Source organism: Rhincodon typus, chromosome 38 (assembly GCF_021869965.1).
Source record: "Rhincodon typus isolate 14 chromosome 38, sRhiTyp1.1, whole genome shotgun sequence".
Lineage (NCBI taxonomy): Eukaryota > Metazoa > Chordata > Chondrichthyes > Orectolobiformes > Rhincodontidae > Rhincodon > Rhincodon typus.
Window position 1 is genome coordinate 12,062,481 of NC_063369.1, and position 21,867 is coordinate 12,084,347.

The 21,867-nt window shown below is 42.6% G+C and overlaps 2 protein-coding genes across 3 annotated transcripts in view; both read right to left on the reverse strand.

Moving 5' to 3' along the window:
• Positions 1 to 5,641, reverse strand: part of LOC125487235 (coiled-coil and C2 domain-containing protein 1A-like) — a 14,253-nt gene extending 8,612 nt beyond the window's left edge. Inside the window, exons 1-2 of the mRNA XM_048617858.1 lie at positions 5,568 to 5,641; positions 1,286 to 1,412 (exon numbers count right to left, since the gene is read on the reverse strand). Coding sequence (XP_048473815.1) covers positions 1,286 to 1,412; positions 5,568 to 5,600 — 160 coding nt within the window. The 5' untranslated portion in view covers positions 5,601 to 5,641. The remainder of the gene's footprint in view (positions 1 to 1,285; positions 1,413 to 5,567) is intronic.
• LOC109916464 (coiled-coil and C2 domain-containing protein 1A-like) overlaps positions 1 to 21,867 on the reverse strand; it is a 118,485-nt gene that overhangs the window by 47,206 nt on the left and 49,412 nt on the right. The window lies entirely within an intron of this gene.

Genomic DNA, 21,867 nt, shown 5'->3' on the forward strand with positions numbered 1-21,867 from the left:
GAGCCTTCCTGCTCCTCTGATGCTGCTTGGCCTGCTCTGTTCATCCAGCTCTACACCTTGTTATCTCAGGAAATTGCCTTGCTCCTTTTTGAAAAGTTCTGTAGGATCGAGGGCTTAGATAAGCTTTCAGTTTAATTGTTCCATCTGAATAAATTTCTTAAGGTGGGGGAGTCCAAAACTAGAGGTTTAAAGTGAGAGGGAGAAGATTTAAAAAGAAGGATCTGAGCAGTAACTCTTTCACACAGAGGGTGGTGTCTGTACGGAACGAGCTGCCAGAGGAAGTGGTGGAGGCTGGTACATTTACAAAATTTAAAAGGCATCTGGATGGGTATATGAACAGGAAGGGTTTAGAGAGATATGGGCCAAATACTGGCAAATGGGTCAGATTGGGACGTCTGGACAGCATGGATGAGTTGGACCGAAGGGTCTGTTTCCGTAGACTCTATAAACATACAGTCGGTCGTGCAGAGCTCCTTCAGTAGTGCTCTAGTGCCTCATATCTACTTTATGCGCTCATATCTTTGGAGTAGACCTTAAACCCACCGATTTTCTGTCTCCGAGGCAAAAGTACTATCCACTAATCTATGAATGAATATTTATACTTTCTGGGATTGGGTCCTGCTGAATCAGCTTCCTTTAAAAACACAATAAGTAGCAGGGGCAGAAGTGGGCAATGCATGTTTGTGAGCCTGGTACAACATTCAATAAGTTCACTGCTGATTTACCTCTCCCGCACACTATCCTCCTGTCCCTCATCCAAAAATCTCTCCATTTCAGTGTTCAAGATACTTAGAGACTGGGCATTCACATTCTGCAGTGGAAAAGTCCAGAAGGTTCACAGTTCTTTCATTTACAGCCAATGTTTGTTGCCCATCTCTCTAACTGCCCACGAGAAGATGATGCTGAGCTGCCTTCCTGATCTCCTGTAGCTCATTTGGGGTAGGTACACCCACAGTACTGTTGGAGGGACTATTTCTGGCAGTCCTAAATTGCCAACTGCTGCTTTTGAGATGCTGAACACTCGGAGTCAGACAGGGAAAATATCCTCATAGCATCAACTCCATCAATGTCTGAATGAAATCATCTTGTTTTCTTATAAATTAAAGCCAGACCATTCAAATGGAGTGTCACAGGACTATTCCCTCATCCCAGGAGACAGTCTAGCGAACCTTTGTTGATGCTTGTCCAAGGCAAGTATATCTTTACTTGGCCAAAATTGTGCACACTACTGGAGATGTGGTCTGTATACAACTGCAGGAAAGACTCCATTATGTCCATACTCCACCTTTCAGAACTGCAGGGTCCCGGCGATCCAGCTGCGATTTCTGCCACTGGATCCGCTGTGTAAGCTCCCGATGCTGATCCAGGAGGTCCTTTGGAGGAGCTTTGTGATCCTGTTTGCATGTGTGGATCTGTAGACATGAATGGGACAATATGTAATCCATACATGCAGGACCTGGCTCCATCAGAAACACACATTTCACATTCTGTGCAAGTTCACGTGACACGCAGACACCGTAATGTTCACACTGTGCATTAAAACTTTGCTGTGGGTTTCACAAAGGGGTTAATTCAGTAAAGAAACAAAACAATTAAGTCTATTAGCATACATATGCAGCACACAAACTGTCTACAACACATCCAAGTAATTACTTGCATATACAGAGATCACAAAGGCATTTTAAAATTTAATGCCATCTGCTAACTACTCGTTACCTGCAATTTATTTAAGCACTATATTTAGCTGGATACGTCAAGCCTAGGAATGAGGGCCTTTTTGCTCTGTCTCAGCCAAGGATAAAGAAGTGGAAGCCTACGTATAAACCCATGCTGTCACAGATGAGATGAACACAGCAACTCCAAAAGGAAACAGAACAGTACCTCTGAAGGACAGCTGATTAAATTTACCACTGCTCCTCAGGCTGTTGACGACTTGCGCAATTACCTTTTAAACGCAAGATCCCCCCAGTACTTATTGTACATGTGGTTTATTCTTCTCGTTTGTTTAACCATTTGGGGGAAGTTTGGCTGCAGCTGAACTGGCACCAGGGAGTATGTACAAAGAGAGATTCAGCCAGCAACATGTAGCTGATAGGTCTGCACAGTTGCGACCAGTTGTTGATGTCAAGGTCCACCAAGGAGTATGTACAAAGAGAGATTCAGCCAGCAACATGTAGCTGATAGGTCTGCGCAGCTGTGACCAGTTGTTGATGTCAAGGTCCACCAGGGAGTATGTACAAAGAGAGATTCAGCCAGCAACATGTAGCTGATAGGTCTGCGCAGCTGCGACCAGTTGTTGATGTCAAGGTCTTCCTGCTTGCCAACAACTATCTGATTGGCTCTCATGTAGCTTATGGGTACAAACAATATAGCCAGAAACCTTTGGACCTCCTTTTCCCTGCAGGAAAACCACCTAGAGCCTGCCAGAATGCCAGTGTACTTTCCCTTATCAGTTGGCATAAGCTGTGGTGTTTAATCAATAAGTCAGAGACTTTGTAAGTTGTGAACCAGTCACTCTGTGCCTCCTGCATGCAAGTGAAAGAACTTGGGGGTGAGAGACTGAAGAGTAGCGAGTCATGGCAAGCCAAAATGAGCATCTTGGTGAAACATACGTACAGGAACCACTGAACCACCTTCCCAGTTTCTTCCTGCACCCATAACACCATATATGTATGGAGGAATTTTATGAGGGGGGTAGAGTTTTAACTTGTACAGTCATTTGTCGACAGCTCATAATTGTTTACTTGCAGCTGGAAATCTACTTACTTGCAATAAATAATAATCATTGATAAATAAAGAGAGAATTCTGAAGAAATTCAGCACCTCTGATAGATCCGAGCAGAAAACTCATGTTGGGCTCAAAATTTTAATTCTGCTCCACTCACCACAGATGCTGCCCGACCTGCTGCCGAGTTTCTCCAGCATTTTCTGTGTGTTTGTATCAGATTTCCAGCCTCCACAGTATTTCGCTTTCGATTGAGTAACGCTTGTAACGTACAGGTAAAAAGGAAGCGGGGGGTGGCGGGTAATCTCTGGATACTTTTTACGAAACCTTGAACCATTTTTGACATCTCCAGGAAGAGCAGGCTTAGTTCCCAGCGCACTACCCTATAAGGGAGGGCCTCTCTTGTGTCCCATCAAAACAGGAGCCGTCCTTTCCTGAAGGTGCTGTTCAGACAGTGGAGCATTGCTAGCACCACTGGCCGGGCTATGCCTGGAGACCTTTCGCAAATGACAATTTTTCTCACATATGGCTAAGCAACGGGAGGAGGAAGCTATTTGACCAGGGCCATCACGTTGGAGTTCAACAAGGTCCTTCCCCATTTCCTGAAGAGCAGTTGAGGGGAGAGGAGATGATTGGAGACTGTACGCACATTGACGCTGTTGCCCTTAAACTCTGTACCATCTGCATTCTGCTCATGTGCACATCTAGGGAAGTGGGCACCCCATGGCAATCTGTATCTGCGAAAGCAGCAAAGGCTCACTGCTGCCATAGAAAGCTTCACAAACAGCTTCCCAAGGGGTTGACTTTAAAATTGCCACATATCAAGAACTGGGTCTGCAGATCTCAATGCTATCAATGCTTTAACTGATTGGGTTTGTCTCTCTCAACAACTTCTCACTCTGAAGCTTCCCTTCCCTTCCCTTCCCCTTGCTGCTTGAATCCTTAGAGAAAATGTTGCCAGCGATCCCTCCACAAGACCCTGCAAACCTGAAATGAGGCTGGCACTCCAATAACAGTGCCCTCTCTCAGGCCAACGTCTCCAGCATCGAAGTTCTAGTAAAAACCGAAAGAACTGCAGATGCTGTAAATCAGGAACAAAAACAAAGTTGCTGGAAAAGCTCAGCAGGTCTGGTAGCATCTGTGAAGGAGAAAACAGAGCTAATGTTTTGGGTCCGGTGACCCTTCCTCGGAACTGATGGTAGCTAGGAAAACGTCAGTTTATATGCAGAAAATAGGGAGGGTGGTGGGGTAGGGAGTAAATGATAGGATAGAGCCCAAAGAAAGAGAAAGATAGTTGGACAAAGGAGTTGCTAACGATCAGTCTGAGAGGGTGAATAGTTGTTAATGGGGACTAACGTCAGGGGGTGTGTAGTGGCAGGCTATGTAATAACAAGGCCTGGTGTGTGGGGTGGGGGGCTGGGACATGGGAGAGTTTAGGCCCTAAAATTATTGAACTCAATATTGAGTCCAGAGGGCTGTAGGGTCCCCAAGCAGAAAATGAGGTGTTGTTCCTCCAGCTTGCGCTGGGCTTCGCTGGAACACTGCAGCAAGCTGGAGACAAAGATGTTGGCCAGGGAACAGGGTGGTGCATTGAAGTGGCAGGCAACAGGTAGTTCAGGGTCTTTTTTGCGAGCAGAACGTAGATGTTCTGCGAAGCGGTCGCCAAGTCTACGGTATCGGGCCTTGGGTATTGTAGTGATTGGAAGTTCTGGTTACTGTTAATCAGCTGTGATGTTGCACAGGCCACGTCGTCTTCATGTCTGACACAAGACTCTCAAAACGAGCTCGCGAAGGCAGAGGACATATTTCAGAGACACCCTCAAAAAAAAAATTAAATCAACATCCCCACAGAGACGTGAGAATTTCTTGCCCAAGACCGCTCAAAGGGAAGACTAAGGGGCAATCTGATTGAGGGGCACAGGCAGAGTGGATAAAGCGTAGCTGCTCCCCCTAGTCGAAGGGGTGAGTCACCGGGGGGGACATGGATTCAAGGTGAAGGGCAGGCTGTTTAGGGGAGAGATGATTCAATAATTTCTATGAAACTAGAGGAAAAGCAATCGTGAACCATTTCCAGCATCTCTACAGGTGAAGGCCAAACGCCCACACTGAAAGGACTGGGCGAAAAACTGAGCATTTCACCCACACACCTTTTCGGAAGGCCACGTGCCCACATTTGGCAGACTGCACAGAACCAACACTGGATAGCCCGAGTCACCTTAGGACTCTCAACTCTCCTTCAGACCCTTTAGGGTTCATCAAACTTCCCAATCCTCAACTTTACAGTTCCTCACTCTTAAACATTGCTCAGCTCCGTTGAAGATCTCGATTTATCTTTCAGTACGATGCACAGGTTCATCAGGACATAACCTCCCCCATTTCTTGGATGCTGGCTGAACCACTTTATTCTTAGATCGGCTTGATTTCTTGGGTATTGTAGTGATTGGAATGAGGTTGGAACTCATTGAGAGGGAGATCCCTGATTGGGGCTGTTAACCTGGGATCCCTGGCTCGTAGATCCAACAGGAGTCTCAGGGATTCTTCTCACTACAGATACTGGCTCTGAGCTGGCTGGTCAGAGTCCATATACTGTGCAAGTGTAAATAAAGGGTGACTTGGTGATGGGATACCAGCCTCCGTGGAGTTATTTCAGGTATTTTTTGAGGGAGGAATGTTGGCCTGGACACTGGGAGAATCTTCCTCTGAATAGAGCCATTTTGTTTTATTTGAAAGAAAAACAGGGTTTCTTGGTTTGATATCATTTCTCATTTACAAAATCTAGGGAAAATTCTGAAGATCACAGGAAAACAGTCAACGTAAAAGAAAAATCACAGTATTCACTCACCTTCCTTTCTATTCGCTCCTTATCAAACTTCATTATGTTGAAGCTGTGCAGAGGAAAGGTTGATTTGCTGCCAAGGACCAAAAAGAAACGCATTTTAATTAGGTTACAAATAAGAACTTGCAAATATTTATGCATTCCTATAGTTTTAGTTCAGGCCTCCCCCCTTACTTCCTGAGTGCAATCAAGAGTTAAAATGTCCTGGAATGGTACTGGGGAAAGCACAACATAAGCAATACAGGAGGTAATAAAGGAAGAACATTAAGAGGCTGGGACAGAAATGATGGGAAGAACAGTTGGAAATTATAACATCTTGTCTATCACCAAGGCCAGACTGAAAGAAAGGCAGCAATAGCAGCTAAACATACTTGGCTTTTAGGGTTTCAAAGTGGGACAGAGAGGGAGATTAAAAAAAAAAGTATGGGGAGTTATAATACCGGTTAATCACAGTTGATGAGGTGCAGGAGGCCGCCATTCAGCCCAAAGTTACTGTATCATCCCTCTGCTTGAGCAATCATGATAGTGCCATTCTCCCAACCTTTCCCTGTAAGTCTGCAAATTATTTCCATTTAAATAATCAAAGACATTTGGACAGGTGCATGAACAAAGAAGGGTTTAGAGGGTACAAAAACAGAAATTGCTGGAAAAGCTCAGCACATCTGGCAGCATGGCCTGCTGAGCTTTTCCAGCAATTTCTGTTTTTATTTCTGAGTTACAGCATCTGCAGTTCTTTCGGTTTTTATAAGGTTTAGAGGGATATGGGCCAAACAAAGGTAAATGGGATTAATTTAGTTTGGTAAACCTGGTCTGCATGGATGAGTTGGATCAAAGGGTCTGCTTCCGTGCTGTCTGACTTTACGAATCTATGATAATTGAAACACTCTAAGATATTTGGAGGGAGATTACAGTTTTAGACAAAGAGCTCGATTTCACGTTGCACAATTTCAGTAGCCCATGTGGTCCCAGGTTACTCACTTTATGGGTCAATTGAGACAGACCTGGACTGATTGGATTGGTCTGTGAAAAAGCAGGCACACATTCAATTGGTTTATTGGTCCCAAGGCCAGACCACTAAAAGGAAGTTGCAGGGTGTCTGAAAAGGAGGGTAGCAACACAATATTTGTGGGAAGTACAAACGTCAACAAGCCAGGAGCAGGCAGGTGGGACTAGGTTTGTTTGGGATTATGGTTGGCATGGACAGTTGAACCAATGGGTCTTTTCCGTGCTGTATGACTCGATAAGTGAAGACATCATGTGTCAGCTTTAGCTCTGTCGGTATCTCTCCCACCCCATCAGAATGTCGGTGGTGGGAGTGGAGAGAGAGGGGGAGGTTGCACTGCAGAGACGCAAGGACAGAAATCAAGGCAAACACTTCAGTGCAGTACTGAGGTGCAATCTTCCAAATGAAACGTTACACTGTGACTCATGATCAAGTGGGCAGAAAAGATTCTACGGCATGCAGTTTAACAGAAGTTATTCCAGTGATCTGGCCAGTCAGTGTCTCATTTGCTTTCCCACAATACTGACTACACTTCAGAAACTGGCTGCAAACGCATTGGTTCAGTCTGGGTGGAAAGGAGGGAGAAGTAAATTGGAAGATTCTGGATAGGCGACCACAAACTTGGGTTTCAAAATTTTCTTTGTACGGTGGGGGCGAACAAAAACAGTGCTGTAGTTTTTTGGAGGAGTGACCAACGATTTCCCTTCAAATGTTTGCTGTGGTTTAGCAAGAGAAACAGTTTTAATCTCGGTCAGTGCAGAGTTGGTTAATTTCAAATGGTCAACGGTGAGACTGGATGTTAAAATCAGAACCAAAGAGGATTCCCACTGTCCAGTGACCTCTGCTGGCAAGACCAGGTATTGGACGAAATAGCATCAGGCTTGGCAGGAATTATACCAATCTTGGCTCTGATAACTTTGGCAGATGAGTACAACATTGGCAGTGCACAACATTTCAATCTCATTTCCCATTATAATTATAATTATGACAGTGATACTGGCATCAACAAAGTCTCAATCATTGAATGTTGTAGCTATTGCTTCCAAGTTGTGACACACACACTATCTTGCCACAATGCTCAAGTTTATTTTTGTTCTAATGAAAAATTATAAAAAGGGACATTCACAGCTGTCTGAAGTAGTTAGGGAAAGCAGCAAACTTAAGAATATAACTCCATAAAGATCCATGGTAGGTCAGATTGCCAGAATAACCAGAAGTTTAAAATTATGAGTAAGAAATTTAAGAGTGAGAAAGATGATAAAGCCTCTGGCTTAAAGTACAGCATACCCATAAAAAGAAATATACTCTTTGTCTGTGCTCAGTCGATGTTTCTCAGGGGTAAATTGGTGGCACCACAAGAGATACCAAACCGGATTCCTGACAATCAGTACCTTCAGAAAGTCCATGAAAACATATGAAATCGGAGCAGAAATAGACCACTCGGCCCCTTCAGCCCACTAATATCAAATAAGATCACTGTTGGTTTGTGTTTCAATTTCCACATCACTGAAAACCTTTGATCCTCTGCCTAACCAGAATCTACCTCCCTCTACTTCAAAAAGATTTAATGATCCTACATCCACCACTTTCCAAAATTGCACAAGGCAAAGTTCTTATCTCGGTCCTAAAGGGTGAGCACTAATTTTAAAACTGTTCCCTAGTCCTAGACTCACTCACGAGTAGACGCCTGCTTCCCACATCCACCTTGTCAGGACCATTCAGGATTTTATACACTTCAATCACCCTTCACTCCTCTAAACTCCAATGGGAACAAGCCCAGTTTGTCCAACCTTTCCTCCTGAGACAACCCACTCATTCCAGGCATCAATCTACAAAGACGCCCCTGAGCTGGACACTTACATCCAATCTCTCTCCACTTCAGAATTCTGCACTCTCTCAGTTTAAGTAATTCTCTTTTTCATTTTCCTGTCAAAATAAATAACCTCACATATTCCCACATTACACCTCACATGCCAATTTTTTAAACCAACTTGGGCAACCCATCTGCAAACTCTTTACATCATCTTCGAGAAACCCCTACCTACCTATCCCGGTGTCATGTCTAAATTTCACCACAATGTCTTTGCTCCTTTCAGCTAAGTCATTGTTACATTGTAAAATGTGGATACCTACTGGACTTGACTTGTCACTTCCTGTCAATCAAACACCCACTTATGCACGCTTTTTCCTGACGGCCAACTAACCTACTATCCATGCTATTACCTCCTACAATATTAGTTCTTATTTTCAACATCCACCTTTGACATGGCGCCTCCTCAAACACCTTAGGGAGGGGGCAGCCCAGTGGTTAGCACTGCTGCCTCACAGCACCAGGCACCTGGGTTCAAACCCACCCTCAGGTGACTGTGTGGAGTTTGCACCTTCTCCCCGTGTCTGTGTGGATTTCCTCCGTGTGCTCCAGTTTCCTCCCACATTCCAAAGATGTACAAGTTAAGTGGATTGGCTATGAGAAATTACCGCATAGTGTTCAGGGATCTATAGGTTAGATGTGTTAGCCATACAGGGATGGGACTGGGTGGGATGGTCTTCAGAAGGTCAGTGTGGACCTGTTGGGCCAAATGGCCTGTTTCCACATTGTATAAGGGGTGGCACAATGGCTCAGTGGTTAGCACTGCTGCCTCACAGCGTCACGGACCCAGGTTCAACTCCACCCTCGGGCGACTGGCTGTGTGGAGTTTGCACATTCTCCCCGTCTCTGCGTGGGTTTCCTCTGGGTGCTCCGGTTTCCTCCCACAGTCCAAAGATGTGCAGGCTAGATGGATTGGCTATGCTAAATTGCCCATAGTGTTTAGGGATGTGTAGATTAGGGGACTGGGTCGGTGTAGGATGCTCGGAGGGTTGGTGTGGACTTGTTGGGCCGAAGGGCCTGTTTCCACACTATAGGGATTCTATGAACTTCTATGAGCTATGAAATCCAAGTAGAGGGAGTTTACAGGTTCCCCTTTATCTGTAGCATAAGTTACTCCTTCAAAGAACTTCAATAAAACTGGCTAAACACGACTGCCTTTTCAGAAAACCATGCCGCCACTTTGCAATTATCTGGAGATTTTCTAAGTGCATGGCTATGTCCTCTTCAATGATTGTTAGAAACAGTTCTTCACAACAGACCTCAAGCTAACTACATCCCTGTCTCTTGAATATAGCAGTCGTATTTGATTCTTTCCAGTCCGACAGAATCCTCCTTCAATCTAGGGATATTTGGAAAACTAGCATAAATATATTCACTACTTCATTAGCCAATTCTTAAGACTCTAGATAAAGTCGATCTGGACCCAGGCTAAGAGCCTGCAACTCCATCAGTTTGCTCTGTACTGCCTTTCTGGTGATTGCAGTTAGTTCCACCAAGTTTCTCTCCCTCTCCCACCTCCTAATTTTTACCTATTATCGGAATGTTTTTCTATCTTCTATAGTGAAGACAAAAGCAAAGTATTTGCTCATTCCATTGGCAAGCTCCCCACTCTCTCTTGAAGACCACAACTCAACTTTATTTTCCTTTTTAAATAACTGTAGAGACTCTTGCTGGTTTTTTTTTTTGCGTTCCTAGCTAGCTTTCTCTCATTCTCATTGCTTCTACCTGATTAAACTTTTAGTTATCCTGACACTCATTATCATTTACTGCCACTCATCTTTGTTCAATTATATTCTTAGGTTTGCTGCTTTCCCTAATTTCTTCAGTCAACAATGGATGGTGTATCCTCTTTTGATAGTTTTTCTTTATAGGAAGCAGGTACTTGGAGCTATCTGAAATAGCCCCTTAAAATGTCTGCTGGTGCATCTCTATCGATTTATCCCCGAGCCTAGTATGTTAGTTCACTACAGCTGGTTCAGCTGTCATGTTCAAAGTACAATTATTTGACCCAATATTTTCATTTTCAAACTGGATGTAAAATGGATTCATATCGTGGCCACCGCAATCAAGGGTGTCTTTACATCATTAATTAATCCTGTCACATTACACAATACCACTTCTAATATAACCCACTCTCTGGCTGGGTCCAAAACATGCTAGTCTAAGAAAAACACACCTCAAGGGCATTCAATGAACTCCTAAGTTACTACTGTTAATCTGATCTTTCCAGTTTAGACGTCGATTAATGTCACCAATAGTTATTGCCATCTCTTTATCACAAGCACCCAATCTTCCTTCTTGCATATTTTGTCCTACATGGTGGTTACTGCAAGGGTCCTACAGACCAGGCCTACCAAAGGCTTCTATTCATCATTTTCATATGGCTGAAATGTGACATCCTGATCTCCTGAACCAATGTCATCCCTAACTGTTACACAAACACCTTCCTTGTTTAACACAGTGTTATCACTCTACCCTCACCTAATTCCTTATTCAGAACCCAATCCCAGTCATCCTGTCACCATGCCTCTGTAATGGCCATCATATTTACGTACTTCAGTACGTGCTAACAATTTGTTTACTTTGTTATGAATGCTGTGTAAATTCAGATTCAGAGCCTTTGGTTTTATCTTTTTGTTATGTCTGGAATATCTAGCTTTGATTGTTGGTGTATTCCTATTCACTTTCTTTCCCCTCTCTGCCATTTCCTGGCATGTTCTTGTCAATCATTACACAATTAGTATTCTTCTGATTTTGTCTTCACTCTTTGCCACACCATATCTTTCCACAGTTGTTCCTTTGCATTCCACCACCACTGCCTACCCCCGACCCCCTTTGGTTAAAACCCTCTCTACTTTCTTAGTTCTGTGGTTAGCAAGAACACTGGCCCCTGCACCGTTCCAGTACAGTTCATCCCTTTTTCCTAAGACTGGTGCTAGTGGCCCGTAAACCAGAATTTCCCTTTCCCATACCAATCTTTGCGTCTTACATTAATTACTTAACTTTGTGTCCCCCAACCCAAAATGCACACAACTCTGGTAACATTCTAGAAATTATAACCTTGAGAGCTCTGCTTTGTGGTTTGGTGGCTAGCTTCTCATACACGTAACTAGGAAAGACGTTCTGTGTAGAAAGTAAGTCCATGTAGGTACTAATGACAATGATCAATGGATCCTCCCCATCCCACAGCAATGTCTCTCTAGCTCTGAGCAGGTAACTCAGCCATCAGACTCTCACGTTGTTGGGGAAAGTAGTGTCAGTTCCCTGCACTATTGCATCCTGTACAACTACTTCCTTGTTGCTACCCACCACATCAGTTGAATGGCTTCCTGATTCACAGTACCATGGTGTGTTTGCTCATTCACCCAAAAACCCCCAATCTCATCTAGAGCCTCACACTGGACAAGTACAGAGACTGACACTCATGCCTTTTGTCCCATGTTAGCGAAGGGCTGAATTAGCTTTGTGTGTGGAGCCCAATGGGGAATAGCCCAGAGCTCAAGTCCACCACACACACACACACACACACAGAGTCAGGATGTGATGGGTGTCAGGACCAAGTCAGCACCTTCCAGCACAGAATTAACAGGTGAAAAGGCTTTTCTGAAAGTATTTCTGCATTTTGAATGTTATCATTTTCAGACAAAAGACAGTGGAGAAGAGTCAGAGAAAAGCTAAATGCAAGCAGAGCTTAATGATGCCACACTACCTTTCTCCAGGATGGTAGGATTGGGAAAAAAAAAGACATGGTCTGGAGACTCTGCCCAGCAGAAGTGGGTCACTATTGTAACTACTTTTCAAATAATCAGCCATGGGCTAGGCACTACACAAAAAATTGCTTTATTAAAATATAAATGTACAAAAGATTGGTCCAACAACACCGATATTTTTAAGTAAATAAAAATATGTAGTGCCAATAAACATCAACAAAAAAATTCAATGATCAAGGCGCTGGTGATACAATCCACTCTTTTAGATTACTGTCAGGGTACATAGTAGCAGCTTTCTACAAGTTACTGGTTAAAACCACGCAGTTTAATTTTATGGATTGTGCAGACATTAAGGGAGGTTAGTGCTACTGGATGAAGCACATTCTTGTTACTGGCACCCACTGTGTGTGCGTGTCTGTTCCAAACAGGCTACAGAGGTCAGGGTGCGGTATCACAGGACCTTAGAATCCCTGCAGTGCAGATATAGGCTATTTGGCCCATCGAGTCTGCTCCAAAAAGTATCCCCACTTTTATGATAGCTTACCCACCTATGGGACAATTTAACACGGCCAATCCACTTGCATACCTTTGGACTGTGGGAGGAAACCAGAGCAGCCAGCAGAAACCTACACAGACATGGGAACTGTGTGCAAACTCCACACAGACAGACAGTTGCCAGAGACTAGAATCAAACTTGGGTCCCTGGCACCATGAAGCAGCAGTGCTAACCACTGTCATTGCAGAGGTCATACACACAACCTGGGGGAAGTATGACATAACATGATCAGGTAGAACAAAGATTAAATAAAAACAGTGGTCAAATACATCATAGGTCAGTGTCACAACAGCAAATTTTATAGGGTTACAATGTATTCAGACTGGGTCTGGATTTGTAAGAGCATTATATAGCTCTAAGTTTCAGTAAATGAAATGGGCCAAATGACATACATTGGAATCTGACAGCAAAGAGTGGTTTAAATTGTGAAGGTCACAGGGAGAATCAGATTATTTTTATTAAAATGAAGGTGTTGGATGTTTACACCTGGGAGCAATGACAGCTATTTCTAAAGTCCACAATACCTAAAAAGTGTAATATGGATCAAGTTGTAAATAAGTGTGCTGGAATCTATTACTTGGTTTATAAGATGAAAACCAGTGGTATTTCTCAGTAGCTGATTTAATATTTTTTTCACTTGGCAGAAGACTAGGAGGAAGGTAGAGGAAACCATTTCGAAATCAGTCAACAGACTTCACTATAAATCTAGACATAATCACAAATAGAAAGACAAGTCCAAAGGCTGAAAAAAGTTATTCTGAAGAATGATATCAGAAACATTAACTCTTTCTCTCTCCTCAGATGCTGCCAGACCTGCTGAGTTTCTTCTGCATTTTGTTTTTAAATTGGATCCAGCAGATTAGATGCTTAGTTGAGAGACAGATTAACAACACAACTGGGGTTTTCAGATGTCAAAAACAGAAAGTGGCTGTTTAGCAGTTTGAAGATGCCGATGGAAAACTGCACTAACTAACAGTGTTTTGTTTTTTAAGCCACTGATACAGAACTAGTTGCTTTGAAACCGGATATCTTGACAGGTCATCATCTCAGCTAATAACTGGATGTTTGAGTAGTCCCTATAGAGATCTTAACATCTGATCTACTTGAAGTCTAGTAGAAGTATAACATGCTTTAGAGAGGTACAAGACAAAAGCAACCTCCATCTTGCTTCAATTGCTGAAGATTGCAAAAACACGTGATGCTTCTGTATCTCCAACATTAATCATCTTGAGGGCTGCATGTTATACTGGCAATTTACAAAGAGCTTTTTGTGTGATGAGTCATGACTACAACAAGCTGTTCATTAGCAGCAATGATAGCGTTTTATTACAATCAAGATAAAATAAAACAAAAACGTGAAACTCAAGGGATTACTTAGAGCAACAAGTAAGGAACAGGTTAATGCTACAGTTCTGGCAGGTGAAGAAAACTTGATCCTGGTCTAATGTAATAAATGGAATATATAAAAAAAGGACCAAATCTCTTAATTAGAACCAGTTCCTGGGTTAGCTAAGGAGAGGTATCAAATAACAATGTGATTCAGTTGGTCAGGCTCAAAGCAGATCACTGGCTCAGAAATTGGAGTAATTGATGGAATGGTGAGTGTTACTCCAGACAGAGAAACTGTAACCCTATCAGCATCTGTCACAAACTCTGGATGATCTGAAGTGCTTTATAGCCAGCCTAGTACTTTTCTGATCTATTGGGCACAATTTTCCCATTTTCAATTGAAGTTTGGGAATGGGTCTGATGAGTGGTGACAAACACGTCAGGTCCACTGCTGGGACAATAATATTCTGCCTAACACACGCCCCACAACTGGCATCCCAGGTGGACAGCCTCTGCTGGTTAATATGAAGCCAATAGCTTCTGGGTATTGAAGACAGTCAGCCAAGGCCTATTCTTCAGGCGATTCAGCAGCAAGGAGGTAAGTAGTTCTTAACATCTAGTTTCTTGTGGGGATGGGGGTGTTTCAGAGGGGAGGGCAGGTGGCTGGCTTTCTGAGACCACATCCCTCGAGTCCACCCACCTGGGTAACTGATTACCTCCAGACTGGGGTAAACAGGTCACTTTTTTTGCCTGCCAGGAAGGTAGGTAACTGCAGAGTTTTCATTAGTAGGTTTTTTTCTAAACACCCTGTTCAGGTGTTACAACACACCTCTGGAACAGGTAGGACTTGCACCCTGGGCTCGAGTTAGGGATGCTACCACAGCACAACAACAGCCTGAAGGCAAATCCGGGAGATGCTGAATCAAGGCCCTTAAATGTCCATTAACTGACCACTTGAGGGCCTTATCTGGTGGTGAATTGACCAAGACTCCAACGGAATATCTCAGCTAGAATGTAACTGGGGAGGTGGCGAGAAGGAGAGTGTAACTCTCCAGGGGTAACGCGGCCCTTCTTTCCACCTTCAGAGAGAGGAGAACCCTACTCCTGGTTACCATTTTAAACTGGTTGGAAAGTCAGAAGATCAGTAGAAGATTCATTCTTTTCCTCTCCAACTTCTTATTCTCCTCAGCTTACTGCTCACAACAGAGCATAAACATTGAAGGTGCAAGAGAATGTGATGAATCTCGGAGTTGGTTGTAGAGCCAAAGTGTGAAGGTTAAGTGGGCCAAATTACATTTTCATTTGCTTTAATCAGAATTTAACCGCAGGCTTTCAGGGTGCATTTGGAATATAGACTCACTAATGCAGTTGGTATGGCTGAGATTAAAATGAAAGGCTAAAGGCCAGGTCCAACAATGAAGCAAACACAGCTTACAACTTTACAAAGTTCTGAACAGGGGTCATTGGACTTGAAATAGTAACTATTTCTCAGTCCACAAATGCTAACTGGCTTGCTTAGTTTCTGGACTGGATAGGGTGGGTACCTGGAGAATGTTTTCTCTTTAAGGTGGGGATCTGAAACTTGGTGACAGTTTACAAATAAGAGGTCGTCTTTTTGAAAGCTGATAAGAAGCAGGTTTTTCTCCAAGGTCATCAGAGCTAGGAATCCTCTTCGCCAGAAGTTCATGGGGTCTGGGTCTTTATACTTATTCAAGGCTGGGTTAGATAGATTTTTGGTGTATAAAGGGAAAGTCTTTGGGGCAGACAGGAAAGTGGTTATGACACCACAACCAGCTCCTGAATGGTAGAACAGGCTCAAAAGGGCCAAATGGCCTATCCTGCTCCTAAGAACTACATTCTGTGCAGGTAAATATGCAAGTGATTTTCACTTAACAAGACTCTGCAAATTTGCAAATTATTGGATTTTAGTGGTCTTGGATGGGGACCAAGGCATCATAGGGAACCTCCTTTCCTCTTTAAAACAGTCCAGGGAAATGTTTTATACATTGCAGCACTTGAATCATTGCAGCAGAGACACACAGACTCGGTTTAATATCTCCTTGGAAGAAAACCATCTTCAACAACTTAAAAACAACAAATGACACCAAGATCCAGCTGAAAATGTGTACTTAACCTAAAAACTGTTTGCCATTTTACAACATTTAACTTCAAGGTAATCTTCTCCATGCCAGTCACTGATACCATGTGTTTAAGACACACAGGTCGCAAGTGATACCATCAATGTCCCTGAATATTGATTCGACCAAATTCAACTGCTGTAAAAAAACCTTCTCAAACCTGCTCTTACTGCCTACTCTAAACCACATATTGGACAAGACAGCTAGATATTGGCTTTGCTGTTGAAATGGATGGAACTGTCGAACATGATCCAGCAAAAACACTAAAGGTCCCTGAACATCACACTTTAAAGAAAATTTGATTTACTCAATGTCTGTAAAGTCAGGAATTCAGAAGTCTGCTTTGTGATATACCAGAAACCATCTGAACAACAGCAGGAGACAGGCTTAATAAAAAGACACCCTCAGGATGTTATATAACAAGGTGTAGAGCTGGATGAACACAGCAGGCCAAGCAGCAACAGAGGAGCAGGAAGGCTGACGTTTGGGGCCTAGACCCTTCATCAGAAATGGGGGAGGGGAAGGGGGTTCTGAAATAAATAGGGAGAGAGTGGGAGGCGGATAGAAGATGGATAGAGGAGAAGATAGGTGGAGAGGAAACAGACAGGTCAAAGAGGCGGGGATGGAGCCAGTAAAGGTGAGTGTAGGTGGGGAGGTAGGGAGGGGATAGGTCAGTCCAGGGAGGACGGACAGGTCAAGGGGGCAGGATGAGGTTAGTAGGTAGGAGATGGGGGTGGGGCTTGAGGTGGGAGGAAGAACAGGTTAGGGAGGCAGGGACAAGCTGGGCTGGTTTTGGGTTTTGGGCTGGTCTAGGCCCGAAATGTCAGCCTTCCTGCTCTTATGATGCTGCTTGGCCTGCTCTGTTCATCCAGCTCTACACCTTGTTATCTCAGATTCTCCAGCATCTGCAGTTCCTACTATCTCTGATACAATTTTCACCCTCAGGATGTTGTTGGACTGCTCGTCAAGCTGCAAATACATAATTATCTTGAAAAAAAAGAAATGATTACACAGGCTTACGTTCTTTGAAGGAGAGGCTAAACCCAGAGCTACAGGTATCTTTTATGGAAGTTACAATGTGGGAACAGGATGACTGGTCTAACTAATCCATATTGGTGCTAATCCTTCATAATAATATATCACTGCCCTGTTCCTATATCTCCTAATTTCCCTTTCTCTAACCACCTAGCTAATTTATCCTTAAGCATTGCTGTGGCCTGTGCTTCAATGGAATCAGTAATAATAAATATTGATCTAGCATTTTTAACGGAGAAACATATCAGGTTCCAAGCTGCACAATTAAACAGGACTGTGCATCCTAACCAGCACACAAAACAGGGGTTAAGATCAAGAGCAAGATCAGGACAGGGTCTGAAGGAAGGATGATCAGACGGAATCAGTAACTAGCCTCACATGCCCCAGTTTCCACCTGAGGAGGGTCTAGTTAAGAATCAGGGCCTAACTTCTGGTTTTCTGCCTTTGACCTAGTTTGCCAAACTCCTCTCAATTCCATGTCCCTTAACGTTCTTTAATAATCACAGAGAAAGGCTCTCTGAAAGTCCGTGTCTGCCACATCGGCTTCATCCAAGGGACTAATCAACACCACAAAGAGAATTCCAACATATCGGTCAAACATAGTCTTCCTTTCAAAGCAAAAATCGGTGCTGGCTGTTATTTTCTCTTAATCCACAAATTTCAAATTATCTCCCACCACAGTTTTAAACTCTAATAATCCATAATTACTTGGATTAGGCACATCGCTACAAAAATGAGAAAACTGGATATGTGCTGAAGCTCAGAAGAGGGACAAATCTCACTAAGGTAATTTCGAAGACTTAAGTTTTGTTGTCGATTCCAGGAGGTCCTTGGAAGAATTTAGTCAGATCCTGCTTTTCTATTACAAATTTCACTCCTGTTGCTTGAACAAACCACAGTTTGCTTCCTCCCCAACATTCTTTTCCTTTGTGAACAGAGTTTCATATCTGTAAAGTACCTCATGCTAGTTTCTATTTAGCCACTAACCTGTGCATTCAAAAAGAGAGTCCATTTCACTATCAACTTTGCTTTCAATAAGGCATGTGCAGAACACTTGGTTGGCCCCATGTATTTTCCTACATTAGGAAAAAGTGACCAGACCGCATTAGTACTTTGTTAGCTGTAAATTCCATTGGGATGTCCAGAGATGAGGAAAGGTTCTGAATAATAATAATTTCTTCTTTTTACATTGGTTTCTCTACAGCATTCACTGATGCAGAGGATTTTTCTTTCATTGAACACTATGATGCACAGATAAAGTAGTGAGCAGTAACAATATATACTTTTAAACTTCTAATTGGATAAGAAAAGCTCAACGCTGAGACTCAAACCAACATTAATCTGTACTATATAATTCATTGAATGTTGGAGGAGCTATTAAAGGGCTAGGGAGGTCAATTTGGGGGAGATGTTAGAAGGGCAGAAATACTACAAAAGGGAGGTTTGCAGAGAGTGTTGCAGGATTCTCTACAATTATATTGTTGAGAAGAATGCAAAACCCAAAGGTTGCTCTGCGAACATGATTTTTTTTTTCTTCATTCATTCATGGGATGAGGGCATCACTGGCTAGGCAGCATTTATTGCCCTTCCCTAATTGCCCAGAGGGCAGTTTAGAGCCAACCACATTGCTGTGGGTCTGGAGTCACATGTAGGCAGACCAGGTAAGGATGGTAGCTTCCTTCCCTAAAGGACATCAGTGAACCAGATGGGTTTTTCCAACAATCGACAATGAATCACGGTCATCATTAGACTCTTAATTCCAGATATTTATTGAATTCAAATTCCACCATCTGCCGTGGCGGGATTTGAACCCAAGTCCCCAGAACATTACCTGGGTCTCTGGATTAACAGTCCAGCAATAATATCACTAGGCCACTGCCTCCCAAGCAAAGTGAGAAGGGCTGTTACAAAGGAAAAGAATTTGCACATGCACAGCACTGTTCATGACCTCAGAACATCCCCAAGTACTTTTGAAGTTTAAGAGTTCTTTTATAGTAGAACACTATGACCCATTAGCCCACAAATGCAAATTGGGACCAGATACCGTATTTTTTGCCAATTGATATTGGTGAAGGAGAAAATATTGGTTGGGATGATGGGGTGAGCTCATCTGTTCTTTTTCAAAGCAGTGCTATGGGATTATTTTACATCCACTTAAGAGGGTAGATATGACCTCTGCTTAGCGACAGCACCTCCAACACTGAAGGGCTCCCTTAGTACAGCACTACGACATTGGCCTGAAGTACGTGCCAAAATTCCTGGAGTGAGACTTGAACCCATGATCTTGTGACCCAAAGCAGCCAAACTCCGATCTAGGTAAAAATAACAAACCTGTCGATTCCTCAACAGATGAGATATTTGAATTCTATAAATTGAGAATTGGGGAGGCAATTGAGATTCATAAATATAGGACATTAAGGGAATATAAAGTTAGTGTAGAAGGAAATGAAGTTAGAATTCCCTCTTAAGGACACACTACACAGCCCCATTTTTCAACACAACAACAACAAAAACACAGTTGCTGGAAAAGCTCAGCAGGTCTGGCAGCATCTGTGAAGGAAAAAACGGAATTAACGTATCGGGTCCGGTGACCCTTCCTCAGAACATTTTTCAATTTTACTGTTGTTTTAATTTTCACTATGTTCCCAGAGAACAAAGAGATATGGAGAATCAGCTGGGAAGTGGGACCAGCTGGAATATATTACAAAAGAGCCAGCACTGACTCAATGGGCTGAATGTCCTTCTTCTACATTCATCATGCTATGCTAGGCTTCAGCTAGGTGAGAAAACTAGGGGCAATTTCAAGAAAGGAAGACTGTTTCACAATTAGGACAGGGCAAGGCAGAGGTAGTCTGAGGAGATTTTTTTCATAATTCATTTATAGGAAGTGCGCGCCTCTGGCTGGGCCAGCCAGCATTTACTGCTCATGCCATGACAGATGGTCATAAACACTTAACTAAATTTACTGCTAAGAGGAAACTAAATTAAGTGCTTTCTTTATATTTCACTAAAATCACTTAATGGATGTTCTACATATTATCAAACTCAAGTAAATAGATGCCTGACTAATAAATTAATGAAATGAATGTTGGAACAAAACACCTGTACCATTTAAACATTTGATCTATTTGCACAGAAAGTTATACATCAAACTAGAAATACAATACAAAACAGATATTTCGTAATACATACTACTAGTCCTGAAAATAGGTTCTGTAAAACTGAAGAGTTTGCTCAGGCAAATTGGGCGGTTAAGTATTAAGTGGAATTGTGAAGAAAACATCACAAATGACCGAGACTCCATGTCTAAACTGTATGGTGAATTCTCCGTTTCAGCTGTTTACTGGATACTTGCAAAATAGATCAAATCATACATTAATTTTCTAGTAATTTTTACATAGGAGACTCTAATCAAAATAATTATCTCTGACTTCTATTTTTGCCTGGAAGCTTTACGGACAATACAGCTGCCACAGTATAATGCATATTGTAATTGGTTAAGGAGGGCATGATGCTACTGGATTAAATCTTGTGTCTGGATGAGAGGAACAGAACACACTACCATTACAACTGCAGTGTCCAGTGGAAATGACTTTGATTTCTACATACGAGTTAACCATGAGATTTGTCCAGCCTTTCTTTTCGATGTAGAGTCTCAAGAAGAAATGTTCACCAGTCCTCTCTCCCTAGATACTCATTAACCTGCTTCATACTTCCAGAATTTTCAGTTTCTGTTGTATAGCACTGGCAAGGACGAATTAAATCAGATTTCGTATATTGCACCTGAACTGAGGAGAAGTGCCTGAATTTCTGTGCAGTGATTCTGAAGAGATTGCAATTTCCAGAGAGCTGTCTTTCTTGGTTTGGGGCTTCCTTCATTGGCTCCTGATGCCAGATTGAAACTTATAACCTCTCAATTTGGATCCAAGAAAGCAGTACAAAGAATAAAAGGGGCAGGGCATGTTGCAGAGGTCTGCGAGAGAGTTGGCCCAGGCTTTATTTTTTTGCATTAACTTAAAGTGCAAATTGAGGATCTGAAAAGAAAATTAAAAACAAAATAAAAACATGAATACCCACTGAACAACTAAACTCAGAACTAGATAATTTTCTAATTAACAGATTTTCCTAGAGATGACTTGAGTGATTACATGATGTATCTACAGGACAGGAACTCTTGAAGATTGTAGAAGAAAGGATTCATGGAATCAGTGATTTACATCATCAATTATGACTCTCCATTCATTCGAGACTTTTGCACCACTGTTTACGTAGGAACAAAAGTGAGTCACTCAGTCCTTGGAACCTATCATTTAATCAGATCAAGTCTGTATTTTAACTCCATCTACCTGCCTTGGTTCTGATACTATAGTGAAGTTGCAGTAACCGTCACAGCCCTGCCCTTGGCTAGGCAGCAGTAATTGTCACAGTGCCAGACTCCAATTAAAGAGAATGTCCCAAAGAATAAATTAGCAACAACAAATTTCGGGCCAGTTTTCTTGTTTCTTGCTGGCACTCTGAGGAAAGGCCAGAGGGGTACATAGTACCTTTATTACATTAAAAGCAAAGCAGATAAAACACAGATGGAAACATAATACCTCATAAGAACAGAGATAGTAGGAACTGCAGATGCTGGAGAATCTGAGATAACAAGGTGTAGAGCTGGAT